At 38.8% G+C, this 17,899-nt stretch overlaps 1 protein-coding gene and 1 long non-coding RNA gene across 2 annotated transcripts; one reads left to right on the top strand and one right to left on the bottom strand.

The window, feature by feature from the left end:
- Window positions 1–1,761: 1,761 nt before the first annotated feature.
- LOC127168220 (uncharacterized) lies at window positions 1,762–7,048 on the bottom strand. The gene is made up of 3 exons (XR_007828086.1): window positions 6,822–7,048; window positions 2,070–2,205; window positions 1,762–1,960 (listed from the first exon to the last, which is right to left on the bottom strand). It is a non-coding gene; the product is annotated as an uncharacterized LOC127168220 (long non-coding RNA).
- A 3,129-nt stretch (window positions 7,049–10,177) lies between these two features.
- shha (sonic hedgehog signaling molecule a) lies at window positions 10,178–17,682 on the top strand. Its single transcript, XM_051114821.1, has 3 exons — window positions 10,178–10,957; window positions 14,304–14,565; window positions 15,993–17,682. The coding sequence occupies exons 1-3, from the start codon at window positions 10,658–10,660 to the stop codon at window positions 16,685–16,687; spliced, it is 1,257 nt and encodes a 418-aa protein (XP_050970778.1). The 5' UTR covers window positions 10,178–10,657; the 3' UTR covers window positions 16,688–17,682.
- Window positions 17,683–17,899: the final 217 nt, after the last annotated feature.

Here is a 17,899-nt window from a genome sequence, read left to right as displayed (position 1 = left end):
AGAGTCAGGAGAGTTTTCGTGTTCAGGACTCAAGATGTAAAGCAAGTGAAGCATGTAGATATATGATATGATATGATATGATATGATATGATATGATATGATATATGATATGATATGATACGGTATAAAACGTTTAAGTTTATTCCCCCGAATGGACTGAATGGATTGAATGCTTTTGGCTTACCTCAAAGATTAAGCACCGAATATCATTGCCTATTGCTTGGCAAGGATTTTCGTTGTTAAATAAGACTCTTAAAATAGTTTTGGGATCAGAAACCTGCTTAGGAACTTTCTATTCATCCTAATCCAAGCAATGTTACTCAAGATGGTTATTTCCTTTCAAAACATGCTAAGTAATGGTGTTGAGATGTGGAGGCTTTTTTGAGGTAAATGTGTTTCAGAGGAAGTCATTATATATTTCTTGAACATCAAAGTGTCAGTGGGACAGGGAGATAAATTGTAATTGGCTGGTTCGGGTCATGCTCAATGCCAGGGTTGCCTAGAGACAGGAAACGCTTGATTCTAATTGGGTTGTCTGTCTGATGCTGCTTGCCGGTGTCCTGTCCTGCATCACAGCACACGTTATTTCAGACCGACACCAAAAGATCGGAATGACCCTCTGGTCTAGAAAGCAGATTGTCAAATGGAATTATTACTAGAAGTTCTTGGTATGGAGGAAGAAAGCATGGAAGCAACAGAGGTGCTGGATAGGAGAAGTCTTAAATTATTGGGCTTGAATTGGGAATGTCCTGAGATGTGGTTCTAATAATCCAATCACTAATAATCCAATTTGTAATACAATGAACAAAAAGATGTATTGATGTATTGAAATACATCAATGCTTTGGTGGAACCGGCGAAGATAGATTAATCATTAATCATTGAGATTTCATTTGCAATAAAATAACATGGAATTAAATGTAAATATGACCCTGTTTACATCAACAGAAAGCCCATGAAAAATAAGCAATAATTAGAATAAAATTTTCAATCATGTTTCATGTGGATTCCAATTAATCTCAGTCGAACTGCAGTTGGGTTATTTTGATTAAGTAAAAATAATACAGCTAACTAACACAATAAAACACAATAAAAACATGTTAATATAATAAAAAAAAAAACATGAGTTATCTGTTTTTGCAAATAAACTCTTCATGCACTACTAGTCAAAAGTTTTGAACAGTGAGAATTTTAATGGTTTTTAAACATTTCTCTTTTGTTCACTAAGCCTGCATTTATTTGCTCAATACAGCAAAAGCAGTAATTGAAGAAATTAATACTTTTATTTAACAAGGATGCTTTAAATTGATCAAAAGTGATGATAAAGACATTTATAATTTTACAGAAGATTTCTATTTCATCAAAGAAACCTGACAAACTTCTACTAAGGATCATGTGACTGGAGTAACGATGCTAAAAATTCAGCTTTAAAATCACAGGAATAAATTACATTTTAAAATATATTCAAATAGAAATCAGTTAAATAGCAAAACAATTTTACTGTATTTGCTATACTTTGGATCAAATAAATGCAGGCTTGGTGAGCAGAAGAGATTCTTTAAAAAACATTACAAATCTTACTGTTCAAAAACTTTTGACAGCTAGTGTATATAAGAAAAATAATTTAATAGAACTAACTATATTTTTATATGTGTGTGTGTGTAAATCTGTATTTAATTTTAGATTTTTATATTCATATAATAAATCTGACAAAGGTATATTTTGAAGAAATTGAAAAAACTTTAATACATCCTGGGGTTTATGGAGTTTTAACAGGACTATAAAAGTCCAGATTTTGTTAGAAAGGCAGTAAAATCCAAAGCAACCAGGCTTATATGTGGCTTGTACTGTATGTGACAACACTTTATCAAATAAAATCTAACAATGCAGTTTTGGGGTAATATGAGGATTTAATTTTACAGTAGTTCTTCAAATCTTGTAGTTCCAATTCCATATAGATCCTGAAATACAACAACAAATGAAATAAAAATACACGTATTTTGCTTACTCGCTGTAACATTTTCCAGATAATTTGACATTTTTCTCCATTGTTATTCTCTGCATACTTACAGACAGTAATCCATTGATTCAAACAATTGAACCACAGATGTTTAATGCCATGCACTTGTTTCATTCTTGGATCAGCAAGGCCATAGAAACAGTGTCCTCCACTTCAGCCTCCCCACTGTATGTCAAAAATGTGTCACTACAACAATAAAAAGAATAAAACAAATATTAAAAAAGAAACAATAGAAAGAGAAGAACATTTTTGACTCATCAGAGCATGTCACATTCTTGTTTATTGCAATTACAAATGCAGAGGGCAGCATGAAATACAAAAGCTGAGAAAGTTGCTCGAGCAACTCCACCATAGACATATATATTACAACAGCACTGGAGTGGAGAAAAATTCAACACATTTGTGAGTGGTGAGTGTTCGTCTGCGCCGGGTCTTCTGTTCTAATGTGACAAGTTGGTGAGGTTTTATGCACCCTCCTGTCATTTATGCTGGAGCGGCGCAGCCCGCGGATGTGGCGGCTCTCACACGGCTCAGTTTGACTTCATGTTGATCAAGTCGGAAAACCTACAAATAACTCATTTAGTGTGATTCATTATAAAAATGCAATTAGGTCATCGTGTGTACATATATACTTTATTGCATATGTATGAATGTACACCTTTCTTACACCTCTGCCTGTCATATACGCTCACACCTGTCTGTTTCCTTTGTGATCTTTGTCTTTGTGATGCTAGTTTTCACATTTATGGCTTACATTAATCACATTAGTAGAAGTGCTTTAAATCGCCCTACCCCCTTCCAGTCAGACAGAGTTACAGTCATAAAGATAAAGGTAGAGGTGCTTTCCCACCTGTCCAGACATACCGATCGAACCACCTGCCAACATGATCCGTACTATTACGTATCAGGATGTCATTTAGGGGAAGTGTGATTGAACACTGGAAGGTTCCTTGTGATTTAGCAGCTGCTACAGATTTTCAGTAACATTCTTGATTATTTACATTTATAGATACGGGGAACTTGATGTTTCTGTGCACAACATTTCCTCAAGTTGCATCACTGAGAAAAGTGTGCTTTCATGAACTTATTAAAATGCTTGTTCTTACAAGCTGTGTGAAGTACATTCAGTAGTCATTTTTATTGTCTTCTGTAAAATGTGGGTAAGTAATCACATTTTACAGAAAAGGCTTCTTGGCAGAAACAACAAAAACAGTTGGTTGATGGTTGCATGTTATGGTTTCGGCTTGTTTGTATTAGGTTTGTGTTAACATAATCTTATGATTACAGCTGAGATTGATTTGACTGTGAAATCGACGAACACAGAGATAGGGTTAAAGCCAAGATGAGAATATTTCAATATGACAGGTGTCTATATTTGCATGAAGTAAAATCCTACAAACTCTCCAAATGTGAAGCTTCATCTGTAAACTTCAAGGCTGTAGTGTTTGCCATAGGCTATATGAGGGACCAACCAAATCAATTAAATAGAAAACAGAGAGAAAAAAACGATTCTTTTAAAGATGTACCGCCTCTCAACCTGGTGCAAGCTTTGCAAGCATGTGTCATGTGTCTGTCTGCTGAGCTTCTGCCACATGCTAAACAAAGGTGGATATGAAGAGAGCCGTGAGTATGTAGTCACAGACGTTTAGAGTCACAGAGAACGAGCATTAGATGGTTTAACAGGCATTGAGTTCTAGATGGCTGTTGGTTAACAGTAGAAGTGAGGTCTAAAGTGGATTTTTTGTTCTAGCAAAAGGACACACCTGGAAAGGCTGGTGCAGGTTTGTCTATCTGTCTATACAGTAATCCCCCCTGCTTGTTCTGGGAAAATTCCACAGATCTGAACCACACCTTTCGAATGCTTCTAATATGATACTCATCTACAGGAAACTATTATTTGAACAGACTCTACCTCGATAAAGCTAATATCGAAAAGTAAAGTTTAACTGATTAATAAAACTGTCAGTTTCAATAACTAGAGATTATCTCTTTTTTCGGGATAGCTGAGAAAGTTGATGCTGGCTTTCATAAAACTGACAAGTGCCTTTGCTCTGAATGATCATTAGTTAGAAATGAATCTGAGCCTTGAACAAATACCTAATATAAAGCACACAGACATGTCTGAACCATAAACATCTCTTGAAGCACGTTTGTCTGGAGTTTATTAAGATCCATAAATAGATTTAGAAAGCTGATTTTGCTTTTGAAGCTACCACAAGACATCAGAGCTTTAGAGCCTGTAAAACAAGGTGAGGATGTTAAATAAACCCACAGACGCGGTTCTGGACTTTCTCAACCATTTGTTTTAGGCTGTTCTTGGGATTTAGGGTTCTTATTTGCTTTTTTCTTTTCAACATTAGTTCGTAGCACGTAAGTAAGGGATAATGTACAGCCAACCCATCTTTATCGCAAAATAAAACCCCAAACAGGGTGATCAGGGCCCTGATTTGTTTAGTGAAGATGCAAAATGCTAGCTAACTAAATAAATAAAAACATGAAACTAGCACAGTTCTGTATCAAACTGGTTGCTTGGGACAAAAGTCAATTATACAGTTTAGTGGTAATTATACAAAATAATAATATTAATAATAATGAAAATGTGATCTGGGAAAACCCGCCGGATGTCGCGCTGGGACGTTTTCAGGAAATTTCGGAAAATAGGTTGAATGTAAATTAGGTTTTCATTCAATTATTATTCTATAACATCTTGTCTATAATCTCTGAAAATATCTTTGCAAAATTCACTTGTTTAGAGCAGAAAAGCAGAAATGACTGTCTTTCTCCTATGTTAAGAACGAGTTGCGGAGGTGCTTTCTTTTAACACCACAAAAAACAGTTAACCTATCAAAACAAACCACGTAACATTTAATAAAGGTGTATCAATGCACATTCCCCGCTAGTCCTGTGTAAACTATGGCACGCAAAGTTTTTTATGTTTTTATATTTTAATATTGTGAGATGGCGAAGCGCAACACAACAACGCAGTCTGAAGTACTGTAGCTGCTCACTTAAAACAATCTTTCTCGTCTCAATCCATTCAGTCTTGGTGATGTCAGTGCCCTACATGATGTTATTATGGAATATTTAACATCCAGAGATGAAGGAGCGGATGGTGAAGTTACTAAAGAGGAGGAGTCTGATGACAGTCTGTTATATGCATAGTGCACAGTTACGCTGCACTTGCTTTTCTAAATGTAAACTACAAGGTACACTATTTATGCTGTCTTAAACATACAAGGGGTGATCAAAAGTTCAGAGACTATGTCCTTTATAAACTACGGAAAACTGTCCTCTTCAAGGAAACGTTAGTCTTTTTGTGTAATGATGCAGTATAGTGCTTTGAAAGACAGCTCTTGTTAAACCCGTGAAGTGAAAGCCGTCTCACTTTAAACCAGTTTTTCTCAAAATTCCATTTCTGAAGATAGCTATCAGCCAACTTAGGATAGCCATAACTTTAGTACACTCAAGCTATGGACAAAATAAAAACGACCCAGCATTCATATGGTATCAAAACCGAAAAAAGGTCAAATTTCACCATGTGTTGGGTTTTCCTAGATTGCATCATAAATTAACAGTGGAATCAAGTATTACAGAGAACCACATAATAAATGACAATAACCACACCAGGTGCTCAAAAAAATGTAGCACAAAACCAAAGCTATTTCATGACCAATTCGTATTTTACGATTTGGCTATTTTGTGCAAATTCCTACGATTTAGCAAAAGCGAGGTCATACAAATTCATACGAATTAGCCACCTTGTAAAATATGTATGGGGTTGGCAAAACACATCAGAAAATGCAACTTCGACAAGGATTTAAATATTTTTTAGGGCCCTTTGATTTTGGGATGTGGAAAAAAACACGGACGAAATTGTGGAATCCAGCCATAATAACGGAATTTACTGTATAACACGGAATGTCACAAAGTTTTGGATGAATAAATCAAATGTAGGTCAGTACACTTAAATCAAAACACGATATGGACTAGTGTCTGTGAATATTACGCCGCCAAAAGATAATTTAAGTCCTGCATGCTCTGCGTGTCTCTGTGTGAATGAATGATGCAGACATGCGTTTTGTTTACTACATGCATACTGAAGTGCGCGTGATGCTCTCGTTTTTAGCCTCTGCCTCCTCATTAAGTTTGATTTAAAAGTTTGGTTTAACTTGAACAAATTGTGACAGAAATATATTACTTAAACTGATGATAGTACTACTACTTATTAAAAATGTTAAAACATGATTTTTGTGTGTTTTGAGCGGTTTACCAGAAAAATTATTTACCAGAATGTATTTACTAGAAAATGTAAATACACAATAAAATATTATTTTTATAATAAAATCAATTAATTAGACATGCTTTTGATTATTAACATTTAATAAAAACCATTCAAATGGAATCGAGAAAATGAAATGAAAATACAGAATTTGGTTAAAATGAAACTAAATTTAAAACATTTAATAGGGCCATAAAAATTTAATTTTTGTAAACTTTTAATAAATTGCTGCTAAATTGTGCAAGTTTCAAGATTTGAATTAATTAGACATGCTTTTTGATTAATAGTTTTTGTTTAACCATTATAACAAAGTGTAGAAAAATGAAAACAGGAAAAAACGGAACCCAGAAAATTTTGAGGAAAAATAGAACAGATTTCACAGGACCCTAATATTGCTAATATTCTGATAAAATGTAATGCTGATGTAGTGCTAGAGATGAACCATCTGGGTCAGATCACTAGATGACTCTTGAAGACTTGAGAGAGACCACAGCATCATTTGGTCTTTACATATAAATCTCACCTCAAAGCCTTTGCTGTATTCTCACACCTTTTCGTCTTCTCTTCATTTCAGGCTCTGCTTCTTTCTTGTACAATCATGCTGCCCTCGATCGCAAAACTCTGGCGACCGGAATGAGGTCATTATCCAAGGCTGTGATGAGGAACTGCTGCATTCTCTCTCTCTCTCTCTTTCTCTTCTTCTTCTTCTTCTTCTTCTTCTTCTTCTTCTTCCACAGCAGTAGTCTTTGGGATCATTTTGCTCCACTCCTGATCTTTGATGAAGTTACAACACTCATCCTTATCTGTCACCTCAGAAGCTGAAGCATGCAGACACATGTAGTTAACAATTAATTTTACAATCAATATGAAAAATATTGGCTGTAATGTTGTTCAGTGAGCAACATCCTGGAACCCGTCCAGGAGACTACTGAGTGTGGGAATGTTTTGAAATCACTGTTCACTATTTTAATGTGTCTGAACACTTAGGTGGAAAGGCAGTGTTTCTTGTGACTTGCATGGCTACTAACATGCGAGTGGGTGTTCACTTTTCAGTGGTTACTGTGGTCAGCCGTGTTGAGCGTTGACTAAATTTCCAGAGAAATTACTGTTGCTCCAGGTGATATGGCACAGGCCACAAGCACCCTAAGTTCATTAAATAGATACTATCTGTGTCCTCAGGTCAAATGGCAATCGAACAAAGCATGCTGCAGCAGATGGTTTACTCAATGTGCTCACGTATTTGTATCCTCAACTTTCTCATGTAACTGCAATAATATTTTCCTCCGCTGTCCATCACCACTTCTCGTTTCCAGGGGTTTTGTATGTTCTAAACACCACATACAGTATTGAAAACAACCAAAGGTTGCACCATTGCTACCACTAGTCATTATAGTATTAGTATTATATAATGGCTGATAAGAACTAAATTAGTTTTCTCAGCCTCGACATTTCTTTCTATCACTGCGTTGACTGGAATGTGATAAGTCAATATGAAAACGCTATTGATAACAGGCTTTTTTTCATCATTCTAGGGTTACTCTTAGTGCTCAGCAGCCCCCTAAATCTCAGTTCGAATTGAAAACAGCACGTATTTGCGCATCTCTAAGACTCTCTTCTCCCTCCCGCTGTGTGGGTTGACCTGGGGCTTGGCTGTCTTGCCTTGGCCTTGAGAGGACTGCGACTGTGTTTAAGTAGAGGGAGCGGCTGAGCGAGGCAAATAAAAAACTCTTTACACACTCCGAGACGGAGCTGAGCTGGAACCTCAGGTACGCGATTGTGAAATTCCCCACGTTCCACTCCCTGCAGTCCACAACAACACAAAGAGCTGCCCGAAATCGAGGCTAAGTGTTCCTCCACAGAATGCTTGTCCTTAAGACCGTTTCGCCGTACACGGACTGCTTAGGGTCATTCTCAAAGGATTAGTCAGTTGGGGCGGCACATGATCTCGTAGGAGTCTCAGAATTATACGACATTGTGTTTGTTTGTAGGGCTTATTCGTGCCGTACATACAGTTACATACCTGAATGGCCTGATATATGATGTCTACGTAATTGTGATGTCTGCTCCCATAGAATTACTGCAGTGTGGTAAAGAAAAACAACATCAGTGATCTCATAATTGCTAATGAATGCAGTTGCGGAGATCTAATTGTAGAGGAGCAAGAAAATCATGCTTCGCTACAACATGTCTCCTCTGTTTTCTTGATTTTCAAATACGCAAAAGGTAAAATATCTGTTGAAGAATTAGCTTTTCACTAGCATACAGATTATTGGTAACCTCCAAAACCACCTTAATGATTCATATAATGTATAATTATTTTTTTTTAATTGATCAAGACTCAGTTTTAGTTGAACTAAACCAAAAAAGAATTTGTTTTTGGGAAAGCGAAACAGATGCACTTTTCTTTTGTGATGCATGTTAAACATAGTGTTTTGCTCCTCACATATTAGCATTAGTGAAATTTCTGCAGTCGGAAAATTGCACACTCCAAACCAATTGAACAACAAATCACCTGTGTCATGCTCAATTGAACAAAACCTTCAGCAGGGGCCCTACTCTTCGTAATGTATTTCTCAAGACAAGCAGCCACCATCTTTGATAGAGCAGTCTGGAAAACGTGTGAAAACAAGGGAAAATAAGACAATGAAACACATACCTTACCCGCTGCTATGGGCCAGGGAACACAGTGGTTACCATGGCTTAATCTGTCACTGAAGTGGACTTTAAGGGGTGACAGGGTTTTTGCAGGCTGATCTTTCTCCCAAACAGACAGCTTAGCATTTGTGTGCACAGGAAGAGCCCTTTCCAATATCTCAAATAAGCTGTGTTGGGCAGAAGAGCCAACGTAATCTCTGTCTCCTACTCTCGAGATCCATACGCCAATGGAATTGCAACTGATAGAGATTATTTCATTTTATCCTAAGTTTGGAAATAGAGTTTGGACAATATTTCAAAGAAAATTAAATCCTGTAAAATATTTAGAAATTGAACTTTCCACTTTTAAACCTTTGCAAAAAGATGCTGATACAGCTGAGAGTGCACAAAGTATAATAAGTATGTGACCCTGGACCACAAAAGCAGTCTTAAGTAGCACGGGTATATTATATAGCCCAAAATACATTGTATGGGTCAAAATTATCGATTTTTCTTTTTATGCCAAAATCATTAGGATATTAAGTGAAGATCATGTTCCATGAAGATATTTTGTAAATTTTCTACCGTAAATATATCAAAACTTAATTTTTGATTAGTAATATGCATTGCTAAGAACTTCATTTGGACATTAAACATTTTTTGCACCCTCAGAATTCAGATTTTCAAATTATATTTCAGCCAAATATTGTTCTATCCTAACAATACATCATACACCAGTTGAAAGCTTATTTATTCAGCTTTCAGATGATGTATAAATCTCAGTTTCAAAAATTTGACCCTTATGACTGGTTTTGTGGTCCTGGGTCACATATTATGCAAGATCTGACAGGTCTTCCATTTATTGTAAAGCAAACTACTTTATTTGGGTTTTATAACTTTCAGCTTTTTTCAGGTTGATGGGACAGCAAGTGATTAACCTGACAAGTATGTGATTTAAGAGATAAAAAGAAAACGAAAAAAGTTTACGTTCAATTAAAAATGTATGCTTGTCATTTTGGATTGTATTTGGAATCGCGTTGTTTGAGGTTATTTTATGATTAATTCGGATTACTGTGCACAAGCACAGTCTGCACTGACTGTGATAAACGAAACTTTGAAAGTCGCGTGATTTATTCCAGTTTATTAAGCAGGAAGATGAATAGAGACAAAATGACTTAAACAAAAATGGTCCATTAACAGGTCACACACGGATGGGGCATTTGCATCCCAGTATCAAACTGAGCAGCACACACGCATGTCGCAGCCTCACAGGCAGTAGCGGCGGGGAAAACTGATGCGTTCACATCTCACCGTGTCCCTCCCCTGAAGCCCACCTTCTTGAAAGGTTTTTGCGCGTCTGTTTTGTGGGATAACATCAGAAGGGTTCGTCCCGTCGAGCCAATCAGGTCCCTCCCTACCTCAGATCGCAGCTATAATACATAGGAGTAAAGAGGCTTCTCGCATAAGTGGCTGTGGCTTGAAGTAACGTTGTGATTTCGAGGTCAGTCTTACCTTTCACATCCACGCCGCAAACCTCCGATGCGTTATCAGACGCACATTTCCGCACCTGTCACGGTAGGGCTCGGCGCTGAGGGACACGCGTGAAACTGAGGAGACGGCAAGGACATCGCCAGCGGAGATCCGCGCAGCGAGAACGAGAAATCCTGCTAGACAGACCGCGCAGGGCGCTCTAGAACACCGCAGCGAGATTCACCGTGCGGCAAAATGCGGCTTATGACGAGAGTGCTGCTGGTGTCTCTTCTCAGTCTGTCCTTGGTGGTGTCCGGACTGGCCTGCGGTCCTGGCAGAGGCTACGGCAGAAGAAGACATCCGAAGAAGCTGACACCTCTCGCCTACAAGCAGTTCATACCTAATGTGGCGGAGAAGACCTTAGGGGCCAGCGGCAGATACGAGGGCAAGATAACGCGCAATTCGGAGAGATTTAAAGAACTTACTCCCAATTACAATCCCGACATTATCTTTAAGGATGAGGAGAACACGGGCGCGGACAGACTCATGACACAGGTAATTCCTTGCCCTTCTGAAACCGCACCGGTGCTCGTTTCAAGTCAGAGCTTCGGAAAGTACAGTTCGTGCAGGGATTGTGAATTAGTCTTACGGCATGGCTCTGTCTAATCAAGCTGTGCAAGAGAAATGCCATCCAGAGAGGACCGGCTGCTCGCCTCCTTGCTCACCCTCATTGTGGAAGGTTGCGTGAAATATTTATGCGCTTATAAATTTGTGCGCCGCGAGATACATGGGGCGTGCGTTATCTGCTTTATAAAACGTGTATATCCTGCTAGATAGGTATGGGCACCTGGACTGTGATGGTCAGGAGATGCCGATCTCATGACAGCTAAATATAGAACGAAATTAAGCATACATGTTCATGGGATCGCTTAGTCAGACCGCAGCCCACCCGCTCTCAGACGCTGCTTATCAGGGCATGAAAATATTGACATTTCTCGAAGGATGCTCTTCAGTTTGTTTCTGGTTATTAATGGGCCAGGACGGTACCACTTAGTGACAGATTAGAATCAGACACAGTGGCCTATCTGTCTTCAGCTCTCTTTTTTCGATATTATACAAGAGTTTGCTCATCTCCTGGCAATTGTAACACCACATGCGATGCTGTATAATCTATATTTGTTGCTCAACTGACCGATATATATGCAACAGAGAGCGACGCACAGTCTGAAGTAAGTTTTATGTGGTACACTCCAGGGGTAGACTACAGTGCAACATTATTTTAATAGCAATTATTTTGGTAAATAGGTATACAATAACTTAGATGCGGGAAACTGGGGGAAAGACTTTGATCTGTTTATTTTATGGTTAATGCTAGAGTTGTGTTTTTGCTCAGAAATTATATAAAGCTTTTTTTGTTTGTTTGTTTGTTTTTGTATATAACATTTATGGCGTCTCACACAACTCCCCCCTTTTCTTTCATTCTTTTTTCTATTTATTTTATTTTTAAGCAAAGCTAGGCCTCTGGAAAAAGTCAGACAGCTTCGGGAATAAGCTGTCTGTCCCCAACATGGCTTTCCACTCTCGTCGCATTAGCAAGGATCATTTGAACTTCTGACCCTTTGCCAATGCAAAAGAACAATAACATTGCTGCTTAGCAAGTGCACCGAAAACATATTTGCGATACCACGCACATTCAGGATTGCTTCCGTGGAATTTACAAAGTGATTACTCTTAGTAAAATATTTTTATTAGTCTGTCTTTGTTGAATAGCTCTTCGGTTCAAAGTCTAAGTCATGAGCGGTTATCGCTTGGACGAGGTGCGAATGTCAACCGAAGTGGATTTACACGCGCCGCGCAGGTGCATTACAAAGTTTCCCTTTTTCTGCTCCTTAAAAAAAGATGAAACCCCTGTCTGGTGTGGTTTTCTCAGATGTATATCAAACTCTAGTTAAGGTGAATGTGATTACAAGTGTGCGATGACCCGCGGGCACACACGCTGCCATTAAAATAGGCAAGCACCCCTTGCAATCTTGTAACTTCAAATGAACGTCTCAGTCTTTCAAAGGGAGTTAACGAGGTGTCCTGTTAACAAATGTTTTGGAGAAGCGCACCCGAGTGTAAGAGATGGTTTGTTGGTTGAGCACGCTGTGTGTAATGAATTGGGCTTAACGGTGCTGCTCGCGAAATTAGGCGCAACTGCGAGAGCATCCAGGAGGCTGTTTGCTCTGACAGGTAGCTGATAAGTGTTTCCTCTAAAACAGTTCATTTTGGGAGGAGATTAGTGGCTGACTGTGACTAGGCGGCTTGTTGAACAAACCTCGTGTGGAGCACAAAGCGGCGGCACAGGGGGTTCCCGCTGCGCTTCATGGTGGCTGAACAGAATTTGGCTTGATTTGCGGCACACGACCCAATGAATTAATAAAGAGTTTAGGCTTCACGGCTCTTGAATCCCCAGTAGTTTTGCTCAGAATGTGCTAGCTTGTATCTTTCGGTGACTCGTTTGTATTTTCCTCTCTCATTCAAGTGCCACAAGTGCTGTAGAGCTAATAGACGGCAGGTTCCAAGTATAATCATAGTTACAGAAAATCTGTTTTACTTCTATTAGGGTAAAGTACCATTATGTCATTTTCCATTCAGGCCACAGAGAGCCAAACATAAGGATGCATTTGTGAAGTGCAGTAAGTTTTTGGTGGTTTGACAGATCCACAGATATGTTATACACAGTATACACTTTGTTTAGGCTAATAGACACTAGAGATGTAATGGAGTGAATTGAAACATTTTGTATTTTATAACTGACTATACTTCATTTTTTAAATGTATGATGGAATATAATCCAGTGCAATAAGGTGCCTGTGGCCTTCGCTGCAGACATGAAAATTAGAGGGTCAAGCAAATCTGTAGAAAGTGAGGCGATAATAGCCTGGTACAGAAATTTATGTGTATGTTATAGGCTAAGAATGGTGTGTGTGTGTTGTGAGGGGGGAGAGAAAGAGAGCGAGCGAGCGAGTCAAAGCTAGGAGGGTATGTGTGTGAATTATTGCAGGTATTAATTTGGCTTAGTGTCACAATTTGCAAGCATATTTTGAATAGATTTTATATAACCTCTGAAAGACCGTCGGTTAAGCAATCACATCACGTCCCTTGAGCAAACCTGTGCTGCAAGAATAATGAGTAGTTGCTTCTCCTTTTGGACTCAGTGAATGAGTCTTTTGTGGTGTTTTATTTGACATATTGGTTAAGTGTTGGGAAGAGTTGTCCTGGAGAAGGCCAAGCATCTCAACACAAGGTCCCGGGAAAGGTTAGTGGGTGCACCACCCAAACATGGCCTAATATTCCACAGCTACCTGCACCTCAGTTCGAGGCACTGCTCTGAACCTTAAGGTTATAACACAAATCACTTAATTTAGTATTTTTAATCTTCTAATTTCAAGTTACTACTGCATGTATTTTGGCCTTTGAAAGAGAAGAGGCCTTGATGCAGTCACACCTTTCCCTGGTTGGATCTATATGGTTTAGATCAGTGAAGCGAATGCAATAACTTATCAATTTTTCATTGAGCTCTTTGGGCAGAATATCCTTGCATGCAAGGCTGAATTATTTCCAGTGTAAATACAGGTTTCTCATAGACTTATTTGTCAGTCGGCTTATTTGTCTGGATGTATCTATTGGGATACTACAGAATTATTGTCAGTGAGTGATATCTAGAGAGCTGTGATACTTGACAAGGTTAGAGAAAATGTTAAGATACTACTAAAGCGGTTCATCTCTTTAAATAAATTAGACCTGTCGGTTTATTTAAGGGGATGCAAACATGTAAGCTATACTATTATTTTTGGAGATTCAGAGTATTAAAACTAAGTTAATTACTACTGTTCCTGTTCTCTCTGTATTCTATTAGAGATGCAAAGACAAGCTGAACTCACTGGCCATCTCTGTAATGAACCAGTGGCCAGGGGTTAAGCTGCGTGTGACAGAGGGCTGGGATGAGGACGGTCACCATTTTGAAGAATCACTCCACTACGAGGGAAGAGCTGTTGATATCACCACCTCTGATCGAGACAAGAGCAAATACGGGACACTCTCTAGGTTAGCTGTGGAAGCTGGATTTGACTGGGTCTATTACGAATCCAAAGCCCACATCCATTGCTCTGTCAAAGCAGGTAAGACCATGGCAGCTTGACTGGAACGGCAAAATAAAGAAGTGATGGGCACAATGCTTCACACTCGATTTCATGTGAAAAAAAGCCGTTTTAAAATGATAAACTGCTTTTAAATACTGAAAGAGTTAAAAAGGGGCTTAGCTTTTATGAGTGTTACAAAAATAACATCTGTTCTAACAAATATCATTCTAATTAATTGATTTATTGCATATTTTAGGTTTTAGTAATAATTATCAGGTGATAAGCAGCCAAACCCTAAAAATTGTTTTAGGGTTATTCTTCCCCTTTTAAACGTTTACACCTTATGAAATTCATAAGAGGGAAAATGCAGAAAGACTTGCCAGGCAATATATTAACTGATCTTACATCGCCCCACTCTGTCTCTTTGAAGGAAGCGCTTATCAAGTCATCACAAGAACACTCACTGTACAAACATTTTACTAGAGATATATGAAAACAAACTGAGGATATTTTTACACGCGCGCTTGTAAAAATACGACGAATGCGTCACTTGCGCAAATTCGATGTAATTCTCGTCAGGATTTTATTTAGTTTAACACTGATCGAAGGTAGGCCTAATTTAGCTGGAACATATTGGCAAAGCCCCGTAAGCTTTCCCCAAATCTTATAATTTAAATTCCAAACACATTTACAAATACATTACAGGCTTTGAACAGAGGCGGGTCGATCTCGCTCGCCCAAATCTGTTTCTCAATTGTCACCATCTTATTCCATGCCCTAGAATCTTATGAGAGGATTAGAGGAAAAGTCCATTCTATAGCGGTGTTTACCCATCCTAGAGATCGGAATGTGAAGAGATCCCACAAGGCCCGAATTATTGTCATTAAGCTTGACAACGGAGAGCATGATGGTTTCAAAAATGAAAGGAAAGAAGAAGAGGGCATTGATTGACTACCGCTAGCATTTCTAATTTACATTCAAATCTACGCCATTAGAGCCTTGGAAAAGTGTCTGGGCTGAGTAAATACTATTTGAGCCTGCTTGGGCTTTTCTCATTCTATAAGTGTGAATTGTCACATAGAAGTTTCTGCACCTGAGCAAATATGAAAGAGGCGCAAGGGAAGGCAGAAGTGTCCTTTTCCAAGAGTGCTCTGTACACAAGCTGCATTAGAATGACAATGTCCGGGCTTTATTGGTTTTTAATTAGAGCAGTCCAGACTCTTTCCTCCTTCATCTCACACAAAGACATTGTTTTTTGGGAAAGCTTTCGATTTACAGCCTAATTCCCGTTGCCACGTTTTCTTTTGTTTATTCAGGCTTGTTCTTATGCGTGAGGCGACTTTGGGGCTTGTTTTTCCAGCTTTTTTGACTAGCAGCGACGACTGAAAATATGATGAATTAGCGTGATTTATTTATAATGCAACTTCTTGATGAAGTGATTCACTCATTTCTATTTATCTCGACAGAAAATTCGGTTGCCGCGAAATCCGGAGGCTGCTTCCCAGGTTCGGCTCTGGTCACGCTCAAGGACGGGGGACGGAAGGCCGTGAAGGACCTGAACCCGGGTGACAAGGTGCTGGCGGCCGACGGCGATGGGAACCTCGTGTACAGCGACTTCATCATGTTCACAGACCGAGACTCGGCGACGCGACGTGTGTTTTACGTCATAGAAACGAAAGAACCCGTTGAAAAGATCACCCTCACCGCTGCTCATCTCCTTTTTGTCCTCGACAACTCAACGGATGATCTCCACAGCATGACCGCCGCGTTTGCCAGCAGTGTCAGAGCCGGACAAAAGGTGATGGTTGTTGATGATAGCGGTCAGCTTAAATCTGTCATCGTGGAGCGGATATACACAGAGGTGCACCAGGGCTCGTTCGCACCAGTGACTGCTCATGGAACCATTGTGGTCGACAGAATACTGGCGTCCTGTTACGCCGTAATAGAGGACCAGAGTCTGGCGCATTTGGCCTTCGCGCCCGTCAGGCTCTATTATGACGTGTCATCGGCCCTATTCCCCAAAAACTTTATCAGTCAGACCAATGCGACTTTACAACAGGAAGGAGTCCACTGGTACTCCAAGCTCCTGTATCAAATGGGAACGTGGCTACTGGACAGCCACCTGCTTCATCCTTTGGGGATGTCAGTAAACTCGAGCTGAAACCCCTCGTTTGGAAATAAAGCGAGAGAAATCACACTAATGTAGGATATAAGACAATATTAGTACAAGCAAGAGAGAAAGAGAGAGCGAGCGAGAGTGAGAGAGAGAGAAAGAGAGAGACAAAGGCCCCGAGCGGAGTTGGGATATTTATTACAATGACTTTAAAAGGAAAAAATGTCATTTTCAAAGAATAAATGGAGCCTTAAAAGTTTTCTTTGCATAATTTATTCTCGCGTGAACTCAGGCTGGTGGCACACAAACGGATTCGAATGCAGTGTGATCATCCAGCGGTGCAGAATCTATTTTTGTACTATATCTCATGTAAACAGGAAAAAAAAAAAAAAAAAAAAAAAAAAAATATGTAAGAAAAGTAAAGAAAGAAACTTTCATGACAGGTTGTAACATTCTGTGCATATGTGCAAATGACTGTTATATTTTAGGGGTAAGCAAACGCCGTGGGGCTCCAGAAATTATATTTTTATACACAGAATTGTACATTAGATTTTGACCGATCGTTACCTAATCACTTTTCGTTATTTGAAATAGTGTAAGATACGAGAATATATTTTAATTTAAATAGGTGCAGAGTCTTGTGCTGTTTTCTCTTTTAGAACTCTCTATGATTTTGTCATTGTTTTGGTTGTCAGAGTGGGACAGACATATACGTCCTTTGTTCACTCTTCTCTGGTTTCATTGTATTTCTTTGAGAAAATACGAAATGCACATTCTGACAATTCAGTAACGATAACAGTCCCACAGTAAAGAACAAAGGCTTTCGTTAAACAAATTAATAAGTAACTACTGTACATTTACTAAAATGTATTTTTCTTTTCATATTTTGTAATAGGTAAATAGTTTTATAGAAATAAAATGCAGCTGATGCACAGTTTGGATAGCATATGATTGAGTGGCCATACCGGTTAACCTACCTTTCATCAAGGCGAGGTGTCAGGAAATGTATAGAATTTATTATTTATATGTTTATTATAAATGAATGAGATAAAGAAAATATTCAAACTGCTCGTTGCTATGTTTTTGTTTCTTTGACATCCTTGCAGACATTAAACATCTTCACCTACATTTCGATAACCATTATTATTAACGCACATAAATATTTCATTGCTATTGCTGTTGTCTTAAAGGCGGCTCTCAGGGGCTGCTATTAAAATATTAACTGGGCTGGTAATGTTCATTGCTGTGTCATGTTTTACA

Source organism: Labeo rohita, chromosome 7 (genome assembly GCF_022985175.1).
Source record: "Labeo rohita strain BAU-BD-2019 chromosome 7, IGBB_LRoh.1.0, whole genome shotgun sequence".
In the NCBI taxonomy this organism is placed as follows: domain Eukaryota; kingdom Metazoa; phylum Chordata; class Actinopteri; order Cypriniformes; family Cyprinidae; genus Labeo; species Labeo rohita.
Note: the sequence above shows the minus strand (reverse complement) of the source record. Positions and strands in the feature narration are given on the sequence as shown.